The following is an 18,156-nucleotide window of genomic DNA, read 5'->3' as shown; positions in this document are numbered from 1 at the left end:
ATATGTCAAAGAGTTTCAATTTTAATTTTTTTTGGTCACTTAGGTCTTTATTTAATTCACAATGTGAATGAAGATGTCAAATAGTGAGCTAGGTACGACAAATTAGATGCAGGTCTGAGAAAGTCACGGCAGACTGTATTGGTATCTCCAGCATTAGTCACAGCGTTTTGGAAATCATTGCTATTGATTTGGCTTATGTGATTGCTGACATTATGATGTGATGCATTGTGTGGATTCCCCTGCAGCTACTGTACTGTGGTAACTTTGATCAACTCTTATGGATGTGCGATTCTTTGACTATATTCTGTAAACAGTTGTCTGTTGTACAGAGAAATGACGTATCATAAGTGGAATATGCGTAGCGTCAACATATTTGAATATGCAAAATTACTGTGTTTTTAAATGCTTACTGATTCTTTTATTGGGAATACATGATACAAAAACACACAAGCCGAAGAAAAGCACAACTTCGGATCCGGTAATTATTACAGCAAAGAAAATCTAAACAACAAAAATCAAATAACGAATATTACTGGTCGGACGGACATTTGTAAATGCAGGAAATTTCGCAATACATGCATATGTGGCGAGTGGAATGGAAACAGGTGGCAGAAATGTTTTATAACGTGTGGCTTTATAGCGCTGACAGGACCTGTATTTCACAGTCTATCAACAGATTAATGCTTTAAAGAGTTGGTGTTAGAATGTGCCGTAAACATTTCACTTGTTTTTGTCACTTCATTGATATACTCAAGGAGTTGTGTTTGCACAATGTATATCTGTATATTAATTGGAATATGATTGTAAAAAAAAAAACTAGTGTGCTGATGCAGTGTCGTATTGTTCAACTGTATTTGTTGGATCACTTCTGCCGAAATCTAAAGAAGAAGAGAAGGTCTCTCTCTACCGCTCCTGATGTTTTACGATGAAGACGTCGGAAACACATGATTGATTTTCCGATGCCTTACCAAATCAGACTACAGTATAGTGGGCGAGTGTTGTCACCACTCCACAACCGATCAGTTCTCACCTTCTATTCTGTGCTGATTAGATTGGAGGTAAAATCTAAAATCATGTTTCTTCCCACCGTTTCTGGAATTGGAATGAAATGCCTTTTGTCAACGGTCAGCAGTCGAAATCAACCAGAATCTTTATATGGCTTCGGAAGATGAACATTACGCAGTAGTAATTATGTATTCAATGTTGTATCTTTGATTCAAAACCATGCAATGCACCAAGGTCAACGTATTGACACTGACATTGTGGTTCCCACAAACCCGTCCAGATCAAAGTACACTTGGTCTTCTGACGTACATATAGATATTCTAAGGCAAGCTTATAGCTACTGTTTGTATTGTTCGTTTGTCATCCCTGTGGAAGTTGTCAATAAAGTAATTACGTATTTCTGTCCCACTCGTGTATTTTGTTCTTTATCTTATGACTTGAGATCTCAGCCCTCAAATGGTTATGTACTAGACATGTGTCTGGTCATCCAATCAATTAACGACTCGTGGACTCTGAATAAATCATAATAAATAGAACAAGACCTTCGCCAATGAAGGATCTTGGACAGTAAATTTCTTAAACTACTGATACCATTGCATTGGCCACGCCACGATTGCTTTCATCACCAAGAAGCCAGGCTCATATCTAGTTTTACACATCCTCCAAATAAAATAGGAAGCAGCAGTAGAATTTTCTTATTGACTATGCAAATGACATCCTAATCAAAACCATCGATACCTTAAAGTTTAATCACTATTTGGATTTCATGATAACGAAGTTTACCTCGGCGCTAACACATTGTAATCATGTTTATTTTTAGCGAAGCTTTTGGAGCCACCTTAATAGTATACTTTACGCCCGATTTGCAAGAATTCCCAGAATTCCACAGGAATTTCTGCAATCCGTCCGCGCAAACCCTGGGGAACGCCCGCCTGTCACTCTATACCTTGTTAGTAGGCCTGGCACCCCGGTACGCAGGTCCTACTTAATTACGCGGTGTCCGATTTCGTACTGGTAGGAGTGTGTCAGTATTCTAGCTTTGAAAATGGTTTTCAACCTACCCCAGTTGATCTGCAGTATTATCACAAAAAACGTGCTGAACATCGTGCCTTCCATCAAAAAACCTCTGTGAACACCGAAAGTTGAGGAGATTCAGGCATATATAGAAAGGCAACGTTTTTTTAACAGAACGCGTTAACGATAAAGAACTTGGTTACCGCTTGGGCAGTCTGCACTGAACGCTTTACGTGGAGGGGTACGGTGTTGGAAAAACAACAGAAGCTCCTCGAAAACATAACCTACAGAGCTAGAATAACAACCAAAACGATCTTAGGATACCCAGCAAACCGAATTTCTAAACTTTTGCTCTGGCCTAGATTCTCGTTCCACCCATCCAAAAATGGCAGAGAAAGACACTACACCGAGAGTGTGCTCCGGCGTTTCTATATCTGCTTGACAGACGCATTTCTAATTTCTAAGTGCGTTTTGAACGAATATTATGGCAGAACTTAGAGTGCTACGTAGGTACTTTCCTTACAATGAAGTACTTATTTTACTTCTGTGCACTCACGTAATGACAAGTAGCGACGGCATGCACAGAGCATTATCTACAGGAGACATACCATGAACCCATTAGTAAACATCAATTAACATCAAATTACCTCATTTGCATAATTAATGAGAAAATATTATAGCCCAAGGTGGGTTTTGGTTTGTAGATAGCGTAAGTGATGTTTTGTATGATAAGACGATAATTATGCAAATCAGATTCTAATTTACATAATTAATGAGGCAATTTCAAAACCCCGCTGTGTTCTATGACATGACAATTCAAATATGTGACATTTGTGACTGAAGAAAAGAGATATGTTGATAGATGCAAATGAAGAACTAATTTACATAATTAATGAGAAACTTCTTTAATTCCATACTGGAATATATATATGTATATGACGGCAATTTGATACTTTGCATTTGGAAGTTATGTGAATGTGAACATCGTTGCATTAAATTATGCTGATAAGGACCTCATTTGCATAATTGATTATAAATATTAGCCTAACCTTCTTTGTTAAGCTCATAATTTGGACAACTTATGTTATTTGGGTGGAGAAGATTATCAACTGGTATGATTAATAATCGATAAGAAACACTTAAAATCATTTGGGCGAAGGTATGAGGTCGTTGAACTCTAGTTTCCTATGAGGAATGTCACAGCTGATTTTGCTTTCTGTTGACGTAAATTTACAAAATCCATTCATTTCATTTTATGAGAATTCTGTCAATCATTTCTGCCAATATTAAATTCCACTGTAGGGTCGGTTCTGTTCCTGTTAAGCGCAGGATATTTCGTTGGCAATCAGTTGCTGCTAAGTGTTCAGATCTAATAGCAAAGTTCTTTTCGCCCCCAGCCTATCTGCTGACCCATCGCAGGACCATCGCAGGATCTGGCTGTATGCTCTGCTGTTCACGATCGGCGTCAACCGCTACACCTTCGAACCAATACGTCAGTTGTTCGAGAATACTCTTTTGTTAAAAATGTGTGACAAAAAAGCTTCAAGCTGTTTGTTTCAAAACCCTCAGACACAGCTAATTTATATAGTTCGGCCATCATATTTATATTATTAGAAAGTAGCTACAGACCGCCGCACGGTACGTAATTCACTGGATGTTTGGCAGCTTTGTTTCTTGCAGATTACTCACGCAGGTCACGAGCGCCGCCAAGCGAGTATGACATGAAGTTCACTCCATTCATTTACATTGACAAAACTTCAAAGGTTTTGTGACTGTGCATTTTTGGTAGGTTTGAGCCATTGAAAATTTCATTTTTTCTGTGAAATTAAGAACAGTACTGAATAGCAAGGTTCTTTAATTCACAACCAAGTATTTACAAGAGCCGACGTTTCGATGACTGTCTGTCATCTTCATCAGGGCAATACTGACTGATCCCTGACTGGTTCACAGTGCACAGAAGCTAGGTGTTGCTGCTAACAATGCAGTCCTAAACGTAAAGTTACATTAGGCTACACCAAGTAATTTTTATGGATGACGTCCTTTGAAGACCCTAAATCTAATGCGAGAGCGCGAAAAAAAACACAAGAAGGGCCGAAAAAAACAAGATGTCTAGATTTGAAATATAATAGTCGACGACACATGTTAGGACACAAATTGAATGAGAGAACACCGTGTAACAACTAAGAATTATTTTATTCATCATGAAAACAGCAATAATTTGAATAAATCAGTTGAAGTTGAACAGCAGTTGTTGTCCTTTCAATATCCCATTGATTTTGCAGGCCTGCATAAACATGTTATATCAAAAAAGAACTCTTTGGTCATAGTGTAAGGAAGCGGAATTTCTTGGGGTTTTTTCTGGGAACAGACCAAGATCAATGCGCGTGCGGACGTCATCCATAAAAATTACTTGGTGTAGCCTTAATACTTGGTTGTGAATAAAAGAACTTTGCTATTCAGTCGTTCACCAACCTGATGAAATTATTCACGGATATAAGTGCAGTACTGTATTTCGCTTTTCTATCAACAGAAAGCTTGATAAGGTAAAGGTATAGCCCTTTAGATGTAGTAGGGCTAGGGGTAATGGGAAGCGGAGCCCTTCCACTGCCCTTTTAAGTACCTCCCCAACTGAAGTCAGGTACCCATTTTTACACCTGGGTGGAGTGAGGAAAGTGCCTTTCACAAGGTCACAACATCGGAAGCATGTCAGGGGATTCGCGCTCATGACGTCTGGGCTAAGGGCCAAATACCTTAGGCAGGATGCCAACAAGACGCCACATAATAGCTACTGTACTAGTATATAGTTCGACCTCCTTTCAACCAATGAGGTTAACCTCCTTGGTTCAACCAAGGGTTCAACTGCCATGTGCGTAAGTTGCCATACATTGTACCAGTTACAATTGTCACGCAATGAAGTTCTTCTTCTATCTCCATATTCTGTTAAGAATAGGTAACCTCCTCGTTCTTTGTTGTTTCCCCCTGTCGGCTAATCTCCAAGCAGATCTCCACGGTGCGCCGAAAATCGTGTATATGCTAGCCAGAGAAGCTCCGTTCCATCCTACGGATTGGAGCTTACCGGCTGACCGGAGCGTCTCTGGCTAGTATATAATTATACGATTTTCGGCGCACCGTGGAGATCTGCTTGGAGGTACCTGTCGGCCAGCTGCGTTTTATAGAATAATCTATAATGGGATTCCCCCGGGCGTTGTTTCCAGCTGGTGGGTTTGGACCGGTTTGATCCGGCTGGACCCGTCACATGACGCAATCTCCGCCGATAACACCGTGATCAGTGTGTGTTTACATCGACAAGCAGTCGTCCGTGCACATACAGCGGCGGGGCCAGCTGATGTTTTGTTGGGCATACGCGTCGTCGTAGATCGAGGTTTTCAACCCCAGCTAAGGTTCTAAATCAACAAATTCACTCAGGTATGTACGTAGTGAGTACCATATATTATATATTATATAAAAAGGCTAGACTAAACGTTGCGTAAAAGAAGGAGAGTGTAACTGTGTCAAGGTGACAAATCGGTAAATCGAGATCATTACAGATAATTCTACCCAGTATAGTAGTTAGGCTCTACCAGCCTCCGCGGGTCGCTTAGCCTGGATGCCAGACCCCCAAACTAAAATATCTATCGATAGATATTTTAGTTTGGGGGTCTGGCATCCAGGCTATGGGTCGCTGGGAAAATAGTAGAAATTGGCCAAATAGAGTCAATTGTATGAAGGGAGTCGGCTACGGAGAAAGGGCCAAATATGCAACCCTAGCCTGCGAATGAAACCCTCCATGGCTGACGTCCCCCGGCAAATGTTCTCCCTATAGCCGGCGCTGTTTAGCCTGAGTGCCAGCCTTTTTAGCTTCCGTCCGCTACCCTAGCTCCGCTGCGCTACCCAAGCTCCGCTGCGGGCCAAAAAGGAGCAGAGCTTGGGTAGCGTACGTAAGCTAAAAAGGCTGGCACCCAGGCTAGGCGCGGTTAGTCTGGTAGAGACTAATAGTAGTAGCCTGTTTTCGGTATAAGCTTACTCTCCAAGCAGAGGAGTTGCTCCGATTGATTTTTGACGTGTTTTTAGGCTCTTTTGTCGGGCTTTCTATTTTGTCCCTTTATAATATGTCTCCAAGCTATGCAGAAACGAGACAGAATAGAAAGCGCGCCCTACAAAAACGCCTCAAAACACGTCATAAACCAGTCGGACCCATTCCTCGGCTTTGAGAGTAGTATAAGGTCGTATAAGTTAGATAGTAGATAACTCATAATAGGAAGCCCGAAAAAAACGTATAAAATACGTCAACTTAAAAACAAACCGCAGCCGAACCTTTGCTAGTAGGAGAGTAGGGTATACAGACATTATTTAAGCGCACGGTCTTGTGTAGCCTGGTATCCAGTCTCTACGTGTCGGCTTTATGTGTTTTACTGTAGCCTGGAATCCAAACCTATTATGACTCGGGAGCTATGATAGGTTTGGATTCCAGGCTATTTTACTGGGCCCACTGTGCTATATTGAGCCTTTTCTGTCAGCCTGTGTTCTTAGCTGGTATATAGAGCTTAAGTTTCGCCGCTTCGGGAGCGAGCTAATTAATACAGGGCCGTAAACCCACCCCCGAGCGGGCTAATCTGTCTGGGCGGGCGGGCCCCACTCCCAGCGCCGTAGAGATACCGGGGAGCCCCGATGGCATGGTTTCAAGGCTAGGTCTTGTGCCCTTGGGCGCGTAAAGGTACTCTCCAAGCAGAGCTAGGGTTTCGGCTGGTTTTTAACGTGTTTTTAGGCGTTTTTGTCATGCCTTCTACTTTGTCATCGTTTTTGTTGTGCTGCAAACCCAAGTTTTGACAAAAACGATGACAAAGTAGAAGGCATGACAAAAACGCCTAAAAACACGTTAAAAACCAGCCGAAACCCTAGCTCTGCTTGGAGAGTAGCGTAAAGGCACAGTACGCAGATTATCTTCTTAAATCACTTCCCCTTTGTTTGTTTTCTCTAGGGAAGGGCGAATCTCATGATCATACAGTCATGCAGAATACCGGCGGATGCCTGGCGACCGAACATCCGTGGGGATCCTCAAGTCAACTCAAAGCACCTTTGGAAAAGCCATCTGCTACCTGTGCAGCCGTAAGTGAAGGGTATCACATTACACGAGAGAAATATATGCAATGAAACTAGTACCTTAGCTTGCTGTATGCGAGTGGGTTAACCTCCTTGCTGTATGTTAAAAAAAAATTTAACAAGAACAAAATGTAAACGTAGCCCGTTTGCAGACTCCGTGTGGCGTTTTTACGTTACATTTTTTTCTCTGAACACACACTGAATTCTAACTGTGATTGATAGGTAAAAGGTGTTGACGTTTTTTCGGCTAGTCTTTTTCCTAGAAAATACCCAGTCAGCAAAACTGGCTGACAGCATAATAGTACCGCCTAGAGCCTACGGCACAGACTGGAAAAAAAAGCTACTGCGGTTACAAAAAATTGGTGTGTGTGTGTGTGTGTGTGTGTGTATGTGTGCGTATGTATGTGTGTGTGTGTGTGTGTGTGTGTGTGTGTGTGTGTGTGTATATGTGTATGTGTGTGTTACTGTGTGCGCGTGTGTGTGTGTTACTGTGTGTGCGTGTCTGTATGTGTTCTGTTAAACTGTTGCATTAGAAAATAACACCGAAAGGAAAGTTGATATCTCCTTTGACGGTTTCTTATTGACAGTTGAAACAGTGAAAACATGGAATCATTTGCCATTTTACGAGCCCACTGCGCGATTAACGCCACCCTGATTTTTTTGAAAGTGTGAATTCACCTACTTTGAATACTTCCTACGTGACCCGGTTGAGTCCTTCCTTTGTTAGGCTAAAGAGCAGGTTTAATATTGGCCCAGGAACAACCATGTTTTGTTTCCGATTACCGTCTGAAGAAATAAGCCTCTACCAGGCTCCGCGGGTCGCTGGGAAAATACATGATGTAGTAGAAATTGGCCAAATAGAGTGAATTGATTGTATGAAGGGAGTCGGCTACGGAGAGAGGGTCTATAAGGCAATCCTAGCTGCGAATGAAACCCTCCATGGCCAAAGTCCCCCGGCAAATGTTCTCCCTATAGCCAGCGCGGTTAGTCTGGTGGAGACTATAAAGAAGGTAGGGAGTCTTTTTTCACCTTTTCTTAGATTTCGGCCTAAGTAATCCAGCAGTATTCGCTCGACTGGAAGAAATGTGTGCAGACAACTCATTGTCTTTTATCATTACACCTGTACGCCTTTGCCTCAGGGTGTCGTACCAGGACCATCGCACGTGTTAGCTTATTGTACTCCTATCTGTTCCTTTAGTTTTGAAGTATTGTAGAATTACAGTAACTGTGACAATACTGTAAAAACTACCAAAGCCGACCACTCAGGGGACGGATAGGTCTGGTCTATGTGAGCTGGTGGTCTATTCTCTACTAGACTAACTACGCCGGCTATAGGGAGAATATTTGCCAGGGTTTCACTTGCAGGCTAGAATTGCAGACTGGACCCTCTCTCCGTAGCCGACTCCCTTCATACAATTCACTCTATTTGGCCAATTTCTACTATTTTCCCAGGGATCCGCGGGGCCTGGTAGAGGCTAGGTGGTCACTGTAGACATATAGATCGGTCTTGGTATGTGGTCGGACAACTCCAGTGGAAAGAACCACGAGCAATTGACCGGGATAACAGAACGATTCGTCAGGAATGTGGTCACGAATCACAGTGCTTGCAGCAAGAGTAGACTGTTTGTAAGCTGCCCCCCCACCTCCTCATGACATCGTGTGGCGCAATCGGTAGGGTGTTTCGCCTAGAACCCAGAGGTCCCTGGTTCGAAACCACTGCTATGCCCCCAATGTTGTGTCCTTGGGAAAGGCACTTGACATGACTTTCCTCACTCCGCCCAGGTGTGAATGGGTACCTGACTTCGGTTGGGGAAGGTCGTATTGAGGTGACCTGCTGGCGCCGAATGGCAGCCTCCCAGACCCTTGCGACAGTTCCACAAAGTGCAAGTGTGGAGCAAATATGTATCTGTTGTATATTATGTGATTGTAAACCCTGCAGCAATATTCAGCAATGGCTGCCATTGCACGGGTAATTTCTGACCAATAAACCGTTATTGTTATGACTTGGCTTTATTAGTTCGCTAATATGACTTGACGGAATGTAACTTATTCCGTCCCAAAGATGTACCAGCTACAGGCAGCCAGTTAGAAAACGGAACGATCTTCGAGCCCCAAATCTACTTGGACAATGCGTAGCCTCAGTTGCAGGCCTTCCCACTTTTTTTTTCAATTTTTTTTTTTTTGGGGGGGGGGGGGCGAATCTGCTTGGGCCCCGTATCTGCTTGGGATCGTGGTAATCGCTTCCACACAGCGATTAAGCAAGCAGATACGCCCCCCCCTCCCAACAAAACAAAAACAAATCGCTAGTGAAACGCTAGTGGGAAGGCCTGCAACGGAGGCTAGACAATGCGTGCCAAATACATGTTACAGTTCCATTGAAGAAGATTGGGAATCCATAAGATTCAATCCTTCTTCTTCATTTCCAGCGACGTAGCCTGGTCCCAGTCTCTAGGGGTCGGCTTAGGGGTGTTCTACCGGGCCCAGTCTGCTTATGATTGAGCCGTTTCTGTCAGCCTGTTTATTAAGCTGCCATATAGAATTTCGCAGCCTTTCTACTTGAGCTGCCATAGAGATTTCCGTGGGTGGCGACCTAATCTAATCCAAGGCCATAAACACACCCCGAGCGGACTAAGCTGTCTGGGCGGGCGGGGATCACTCCCAGTGCCGTAGAGATATCGGGGAGCCCCCGATGGTATGGTTTCCAGGCTACCAGCGACGCTGAAGTTGAGTAATAGATGTCCAGAAGTAATCTCTGTGTCTTATCCAGTTGTAGAGAATGATTTTTCTTGAAATAAATTAACATGTAAGATTCGATTTAGCAGCGTACAAAAGGGACAAGAATTCTTTTCTGACCACCACGATACTAATGCACGCACGCAAGCATTCATTTGATTCAAAGACAGTGGAAAATATCATCATGTGCAATTTTCTTTGATACAAATAATCTTAATACCTCTTACACGATTACTTATCAACTTCCGTACTTTGTATCTTATGCAGAAAAGTGCACAGCACAAAATTATAGGGAGCATCGGCGACTGTCTGGCGAGCGAAACGCCATGGGGATCTCACCGCAAACCTCCTTTGGGAAAGCCAGCTGCTCCCTGTACAACCGTAAGTGGTTATTGATTTTTAGTGCCATATGTAAGAAAATGGTTAATACAATAATTTGTCCATAGTTAGTCCATAGCTTAGTTGGATAAAAGTGTGTAAATGTTACGGTACCCCCAAATTTACCTAGTAGTACCGGCGAGACACGGATGGAAGTATCCGAACATAGACTGAGGTGTTCCTCGCCTTCGGCAAAGTTCGGGAAACTTCAGTACAGCTCGGGTACCTTCGGCAATGTCCGGAACTCGTGAGTCAGCTACGGGTTTTAACTAGCTGCTAGTTTTGAATACGTTGAAAGTGACATTTAAACCGTGAATCCTTTCGTCTACTATAAATAGATTTGGCTGGCAGCCAGCGCATTTCAATCAAATCACCTCGATCAATTCGATTTAACATATCCAATTATCTTGTCTTGTATAGTCTATATAACGCAAACTTCCGCTGTCCGGGGGTCTTATGGCCTCTAGGGGCTGACCGGTGACGGGCGGTTGCTATAAGCGCGATTCAGTCAGGCTACGTCTTTTAAATCCTCAAACTTGTGGTAAGGCAGCCCAGATCACTAGTATCATTGCACAGTCCCTACAAACGACCCTTGTCTCTGTTCACAGATCGGTCCCGATGTTGTGCGACCTTTGATCACTTTCGATCGCAAACCGCCGGCGATGGACGCTACCCAGATCAAGGAAAAATCCTGTTCTGCGATCCAGTCCTGCTCCAAGGAACTCTGGGATCTGAGCCAGGAGATCTGGAAGAACCCCGAACTCGCCTTTAAGGAGCACCGCGCACACAGAGTCTTGACAGAGTTCTTGGAGAACCGCGGGTTCCGTGTGGACAGACACTACAAGTTGGAGACGGCGTTCCGGGCGGTGTGCGGGGAGGAGGGCGGGCTGCACGTCTGTGTGATCTGTGAGTATGACGCCCTGCCTGGGATCGGACATGGCTGCGGGCACAACCTGATCGCAGAGGTGGGCGTGGCGGCCGGGATCGCGATCAAAGAAGTGATCCAAGACTTCGGCCAACCCGTCAAGGTTGGTGAACTATCATCGTGCATATAGTTGTACAGGTAACGGACCGTTCATCGCTAAATTCACTTAAGTACCTCTAAAAAAATGTATTCCTTTGTCTTCGAAGGGGTGACGTTAACCCCATTATGGCGATGCTGATTGTTGCCTAGAATTTGATCATAAAAGTTTTAGTTAAGTCAAACTTAAGTAGAGTGAGAAACCCGTTAAGTAGAAATGACCTCGCCAGTTAGGTAACAAAGCGCCCAATGCAAATAAGGTTAACAAACAAAACAAAAAGAAAGGTGCTTGACATGCTTGCTTGACAACCTGTACGTGTAGACAAAAACACACAGGCACTGCCATAATTCGGTGGCTTAGTGTTGGATTTCCATTTTCTAGTTCGGAAGGGAACAGGATAGGACACGGCATGTCAACCACAGACAATGCCAGCCCAGGGTCACGGGTTGTAAGGTCCTGCTTTTGACAACTGTTTAGTTTGTTTGTATTGCATACCCGGTACACCGTCTTATGGTGTAACGCGCCAGGTTTGTACTGAAGAGTACAAGCTGCTTATCCGGACAGATTTATTTGAGCCACTCACAACGGTCCAACTCTTTTCGATAAATACGGTGGCGTTCTTTTACGTGCTGGAGGTATGGCTCTCCTCAAACGTGACGGGACTTCCGTGTTACGTTGCTTTCGAGGGACGTTCCTGATCGAAGCTAGGTACTCATTTTCTCCTCGGTGAAGTAAGAAAAGTCATGTTACGGGCCAAGAGCACAACGCCAACGGGACAAGTCAGGGGGCCCCGGATTCAAACCCAGTACCTCTGGATTCTAGGCCAAACACCCTGCCACTGCGCCAACGCGATTCATTGATCAATATTCCAAACACGTAAACTACATGTCTGAGACTTGGGCTTCGGGGGTAACACGGCTATTGGGTATCACTGCAGGGAACAGTGTTGGGAACATTCATTGATATTCAAAACACGTAAGTTACATGTATGAGATTTGGGCTTTGGAGGTAACACAGTCATTGTGTCTTACATGTCTGAGACTTGGGCTTTGCACCCCGACTAATCGATCGCATTGAACCTCAGATTCGAATCAGCCATGACCCGACAAATCGCTTCCTAGTTTGCTTTAGTGACTAAATCTGGCAAAACAAACTCGCCAGTGAGATGCTGGAAGGTGTCAGCTTTTAAAACATGTTTTCAAATTGACAATTTTGGCACTTTGGAAGTGATAGAACGTATCCCCGCGATATAACGTTTAAAGCAAGTAGTAAGTGTCAAAATTGTCAATCTGAAAACATATTGTGAAAGCTAACACCTTCCAGCATCTCACTGGCGAGTTTGTTTTGTCAGATTTAGTCGTTAACGCAACTTAGAAAGCAATTTGTCGGGTCATAGCAGATTTGAATCTGAGTTTCAATGCGATCGATTGGTCGGGGTGCTTTGGGGGTAACACAGACATTGTGTCTAACCGCAGGTGACAGTGCTGGGAACACCTGCTGAGGAACAAGGCGGCGGAAAGAACATCCTTATTGAGCGGGGCTGTTTCAAGGACGTCGACTTCGCCATGATGGCGCATCCAGATATCTGCAGTATCGCCAGGTGGCGCTGCCTCGCGAGAGTCAGGTACCTCTTGACCACTAGCTTGCCTGCCTTCTAATTTCATAAGCCAGTTTCTACTACACACTGTTAGTGAAATTGTCATATGTATCCATCGTGTTGTTATGTACAGTAACTCTAGAATACTTAGCATGAAAGTTCATCTGTGTTGGTAGAATTCATTATTAATTAACAAGACTAAACTTTTCCTCCAACACTGTAAGAGAAATGGGGACCTATCCCAAATTTTCGGTTGACTCCATCAACCCTGTTCACGGAATGACCTGGCCACTGCAACGTGACGTCAGCGACACGTCATCGCAGTAGCGGGTCATACGTGCCAGATAACTTGTGTCTCCCCCGTCTCTGTTCAAGACCTACCTTGAAAACATTACAAAACTGTAAGAGAAATTTGGGGTAAGTCCCAATTTCTCTTACAGTGTTGGACGAAAAGTTTAGTCTTGTTAATAACTCGAATACGTTTTATGAGTCAGACATCCTAGAGGTACAGTGCAGAATTTTAAGTAGGACGAAGAAAGCCAAATTCAGCTTGCAAGAAATATATGCTTCTGATCTAACCACTTGTTTCATTTGCCTGTTTTCAGTGTTGAAGTGACTTACAAGGGTCATGCATCTCACCCGGCCTATCAGACCTGGGAGGGGACCAACGCTCTGGACGCTGCCGTCCTGTGTTTAAATAACATCTCTGTACTCAGGCAGCAGATGAGACCTCACCATCAGATCCATGGTAGGTCTTAAAGGTCCAATATGTAACATTTTGGCGCAAAAATTGAAAATATACTTGTGAACAAATCCTAATACAAATGACATGGACAACCACTTTCCAGCATATTTCCATCATTAATTCGTCTATTTCTGGCATGTTTGGTGTTTTTTAACTGTACAAAAACAAGCTGCAAAAGTCTGTGACACCACCTCAACCTAGAGCCTAATGTTTGTAAACAACAACTTCCTGCAAACTGGCAGGACCCCTGGGTAGGCTAATTACTTAGCGACACTTCAGTGGATCTAGATAACAGCTGATGTTATGAAGATCATCTTCTTCAGAAACACTCATATCTTTTTGAATGAGGATAAAATATATCAGCCAAGTTTGTAGGGAACTGATAAAGCGGATTTTCCCCGTTCAAAACTGCTGGAACTTTGATAAGGAGGTTTGGCAGAAACTGTGGTGAACTGTAATCAGGCACCTCACTGGGCAGTTGGGGTGATAAGCCTGTGTGGCCACACTGCCCCAACTGCCAACTCGCTTTGAAAGTTCAGTTTTTAAACTGGTTTAGATGGTGTAATGATGTTGAAACATTTCTTCCTGAATACTGGTATGTCATTCTACAATGTTGATTCAACATACCATATAAAGAAATGGTAGAAAAATTGACTTTCTGATTGACCAAATCTTACATATTGCGCCTTTAAGCTTCTGTGTTCCTATTACATCTCTGTACTCAGGCTTCGCGAACTCGGTTGTTCATTCTTTCTGTGTTCGTAGAAATCGACAATGCCTTAAGTTATGACACCGTAAAGATCTCAGGGCGGGTCAATAACCGTAACGTTATATATCCTGCCTCACCCTCTCAGCCGCAAAGCTTTCAAAACTAGAGTTAAGTATTTGTGCTATATATACTTCGGGTTTGCTATGTTAGTTAAGCGATTCTGGGGTATTTTTATAAATATGAATTGGTATTGAATTTTTCTTTTTATTTGAGTTGAATTTGTGATAGTTGTGTGACAATTTGTTAAAAATAGAGAGAACGCTAGCGACCCCAAAAAACAATGAAATGGTATCGCTACCCTGCGACGTCACAAAATCAAGATGGCGGCCACCACACATGCCAACGGATCCAACAAAGGTTTTGCTACGCAAACCTGTAATTATGCATACAGTTTGACGTACGTGTGTTGCCCTCACAGGTATAATAGTTGACGGTGGAAGTCATCCCGACGTCATTCCTGAAGAGACTAAACTGGAGTTTCAGTTGCGCGCCCCCTTGCGGTCAGACCTGGATCTGCTGGAAAGACAATTGGTGGCGTGTTTTCAGGCCGCAGCCACTGCGACGGGATGCGAGGTAACCGCCAATATAACCTACCATATCAATTATTTTAATCTAGAACTAGTTATGATAAGACCATATTTAATAAATAATCATTTAAGAGTTTTTCTTCTGACACCCATGATTTTTTTTAAATATTGTTATTGCATTGAATGATAGTGTACATTAATTTGTTCTTTATTCACATTATACAGCTAGAGTATGAGTTCCACAAAGGTCCAGAATACTATCTGAACGTCCTACAGAACGATACTCTCATCACGCGTTACGAGAAAAACTCGCGAGACTTGGGGGTGGAATTCTGTACCGACCAGAAGGTTTTTGCTGGAGAGATGTTCTCTGGATCTACCGACATGGGAAACGTCTCTCACGTAGTGCCGAGTATCCATCCCGAGTTTTCCATCGGCGATACCGCTGCCACACATTCTGCACTCTTCACCAAAGTCGCAGGTGATATTTTTGTCTTTTTTTGAATTCAGTTTTGTGTATCTATGCCACAAGAATCTCTATCCCCCTATCCTTTGCAGGCCTTCTATGGGCGGCGCCGTCGCTGATTCACGATTTTCAACATATCGCGGCGGTTCTTTTGCTGGGAAATCGTATAGAGGCGGCAAGACGATTTCCCCTGAAAAAGAACCTGGCCGCGATATGTTGACAATCGCGAATCAGTGCCACGCCCTCCCCCCCCCCCCCCCCCCCCGAAGGGCTGCAAAGGAGGCTACAGAATCTCCTGGTTTAGATTATACCTACGTCCGTCTTCAAGATAAATGATCAAATCACGTACGTCCAACGCGTGACCTTACAGATACGTGATTCTATTGGTGGGTCAAAGGCACCTGGAAGTCTGTACCTTCCCCATCTCGGTTGAGTGAATTCTATCAGCAGTTATTTCTGATCTGTTATTTCTGAGATGTCTAGATCTTTGTCTATAAGATTATATTAGAGTCCCATATGTCAAATACCATGTATACATTATTAGATTTTTAAAATATAAATTCTAAGAAAAGCTATTTAGTCCGAGACCCGGCCTCACTCAGTTTTAAGGATCTTTTAGGTGTCATTTTCGCAAGGGACAAAAAATGTTTGATTTTCGACAAGGGAGGCAATCGAGTTTGCAATCTAACATATGCATATAATGTCCAAGATCTCCCTCTTTTTCTCTCGCTCTCTGTCTTCCTCTCTCAATCTTGATCTTTTCCCTCATCCCCCACTGTCTCCCTCCCTCCCTCTCTCCCTCTCTCCCTCCCTCCCTCACTCTCTCCCTCCTCCCTTCTCTCTCTAGCCCAATTGTCCCGAAGGCTTCTCATTGATAACCTCGTACACATATTCCTCCAGGTGCTCCTGAGGCCCAGCCCTACACGCTGACCCAGGGTAAGGTGTTGGCCATGACAGCCATCGATGTCATCTGTCACCCTGAACTGTTCAAGAAAATGAAAGAAGACTTCAAACACGATATCGCCAATACGTGATGTGGTGCATGTACCTTTCTCGTGTCGATTCTGAAAGTAAAGGTCTTCCAGCAGAATCCTGCTTTCCTCACGTTTAAGAGACTTTCTGTAACTAGTGAGCTGCAATCATCAAGGCCTGCTGCTAGGTGGCGCAGTGGTTATAAAGCGGTGCCAAACATGACCACTTCATTTTATCATAACAAGTTACATATTGAGTGAACAAGAAGGACTTGAAGAGAATATTTACTACCCCCCGTTTCAGGGGGAGTTTTGATTCATTCGCATTAATTTCATTTCCCTCAAAACGTTAGATTTGAAATAGAGATGTATATGTTTCCTCGATATATGTTAACCCCTACATCAATGTTTTCCTAGATCGTAACTACTAACATAATTTGTCAAGTGGGCCGGATGATCCATTCCAAAACCAGGGTGTGTGGATTATATATGATAACATAAATCTCACTATGTCGAGATTGAGTAACGAGAATAAGTATATTAACGGGAAAAGTCATACTTCCGGTGAATCCTGTTTATGTAACTCTGTTTATGTTATATTTATTATAGAATTGATAATCATCCGCAAAAAAATGATCCGACTGACAGGGGGCGCTGCTATAATCAAACTGAAGAGATGATTCGAAAAAATCTTCACGGATTCAAAACGGATTCACCGTCAACATTTATGCATGAAATTTTCTTTTTGTGACATGTACAGGTTTCAAGACATGAAATGTGTCCGTCACAAATACTCTGTATCAAATACCTATAAACATATCTTTATTTGAAAGATTATCCAAAACCACACCAATAAATGGTACTGATAAATAACCATCGCAGAGTTGTTCTTCTTTTTCTTCTGATACCAATTATCTATTTGAAAGAACAAATAAAGCGAAGTTTTATTGCATGAAGGTAAAACGTACATAGTCGTCAAAATCGATGATGTTTCTAATTCTTGTCACGTACATCTATCTTGCAACATCTACCAGACTAATCTATGGAGAAGTCAGAAATCAAATTGAATAATTGAACAAGTACAACCCATTGAGACATCATCTATATGTGTGTCTTCTGCACAAAATATATCTGTGTAGCCAGTATACCAGCCCATCGGTGTAACACACAAGCTTCGCAGGCATATGGCGCGGTATTAGCTACTTATATTACAATGAATGCCAGAGTTATTTTGACTCGAATGACTGTGTATCTCTGTTATATTGTATCTGACCCTTACCTCTTCCCTCATGACCTCAATGAAAAGCGGCCTGCGTGCCGATTTGAGCTTATCGTGAATAAACAAAGGTTTAAACAATGTCACACCTAACCTTTGCACATCTAGCTGCAGGCGTTGTTTAGAGCTGACTTGTGAGGTTGCCCTTAATTTTTCTTGACGGCAAAGAGTTGCCCTCTACAGTTTCATTGTACTTCATATTGCTACTGTCCTATCGTCAAAAACCAAAGAATCAGTCAATAAACAGTTTTCTTTCGTTCTGACATGATATTATGCAGTACACTTGGATCTAAGCAGCTTGTTTCATCTACCAGCTTGCCTGCTTATTCGTGACGTCATGACTATGAAAAGCAGACTGATTAACTGAGCATGCGCAGTAAGAGTAACATCGGTACGTAGATCTCGTAGGTTGTCATCGTGAAAAGGTGACTTGCTATAAATGATAAGACGTTCTGCTATAGCTGTACCTTCTCAACATATACTCATCAACGGAGTTACATTCGCTGTACAATCGCAAAGTGAGGGCATCATCAGGATAGTCGTGGATTTGTTA

The 18,156-nt window shown here is 43.0% G+C and overlaps 1 protein-coding gene across 1 annotated transcript; it reads left to right on the top strand.

Moving 5' to 3' along the window:
• Positions 1–5,307: 5,307 nt before the first annotated feature.
• LOC136429308 (peptidase M20 domain-containing protein 2-like) lies at positions 5,308–16,446 on the top strand. Its single transcript, XM_066419167.1, has 9 exons — positions 5,308–5,445; positions 6,998–7,125; positions 10,120–10,233; positions 10,839–11,258; positions 12,728–12,876; positions 13,455–13,597; positions 14,782–14,936; positions 15,116–15,371; positions 16,257–16,446. Exons 2-9 carry the CDS (start codon positions 7,027–7,029, stop codon positions 16,388–16,390), a joined length of 1,470 nt encoding a protein of 489 aa, XP_066275264.1. The 5' UTR covers positions 5,308–5,445; positions 6,998–7,026; the 3' UTR covers positions 16,391–16,446.
• The last annotated feature ends 1,710 nt before the right edge of the window (positions 16,447–18,156 follow it).

This window comes from Branchiostoma lanceolatum, chromosome 1 (genome assembly GCF_035083965.1).
Source record: "Branchiostoma lanceolatum isolate klBraLanc5 chromosome 1, klBraLanc5.hap2, whole genome shotgun sequence".
NCBI lineage: Eukaryota > Metazoa > Chordata > Leptocardii > Amphioxiformes > Branchiostomatidae > Branchiostoma > Branchiostoma lanceolatum.
Note: the sequence above shows the minus strand (reverse complement) of the source record. Positions and strands in the feature narration are given on the sequence as shown.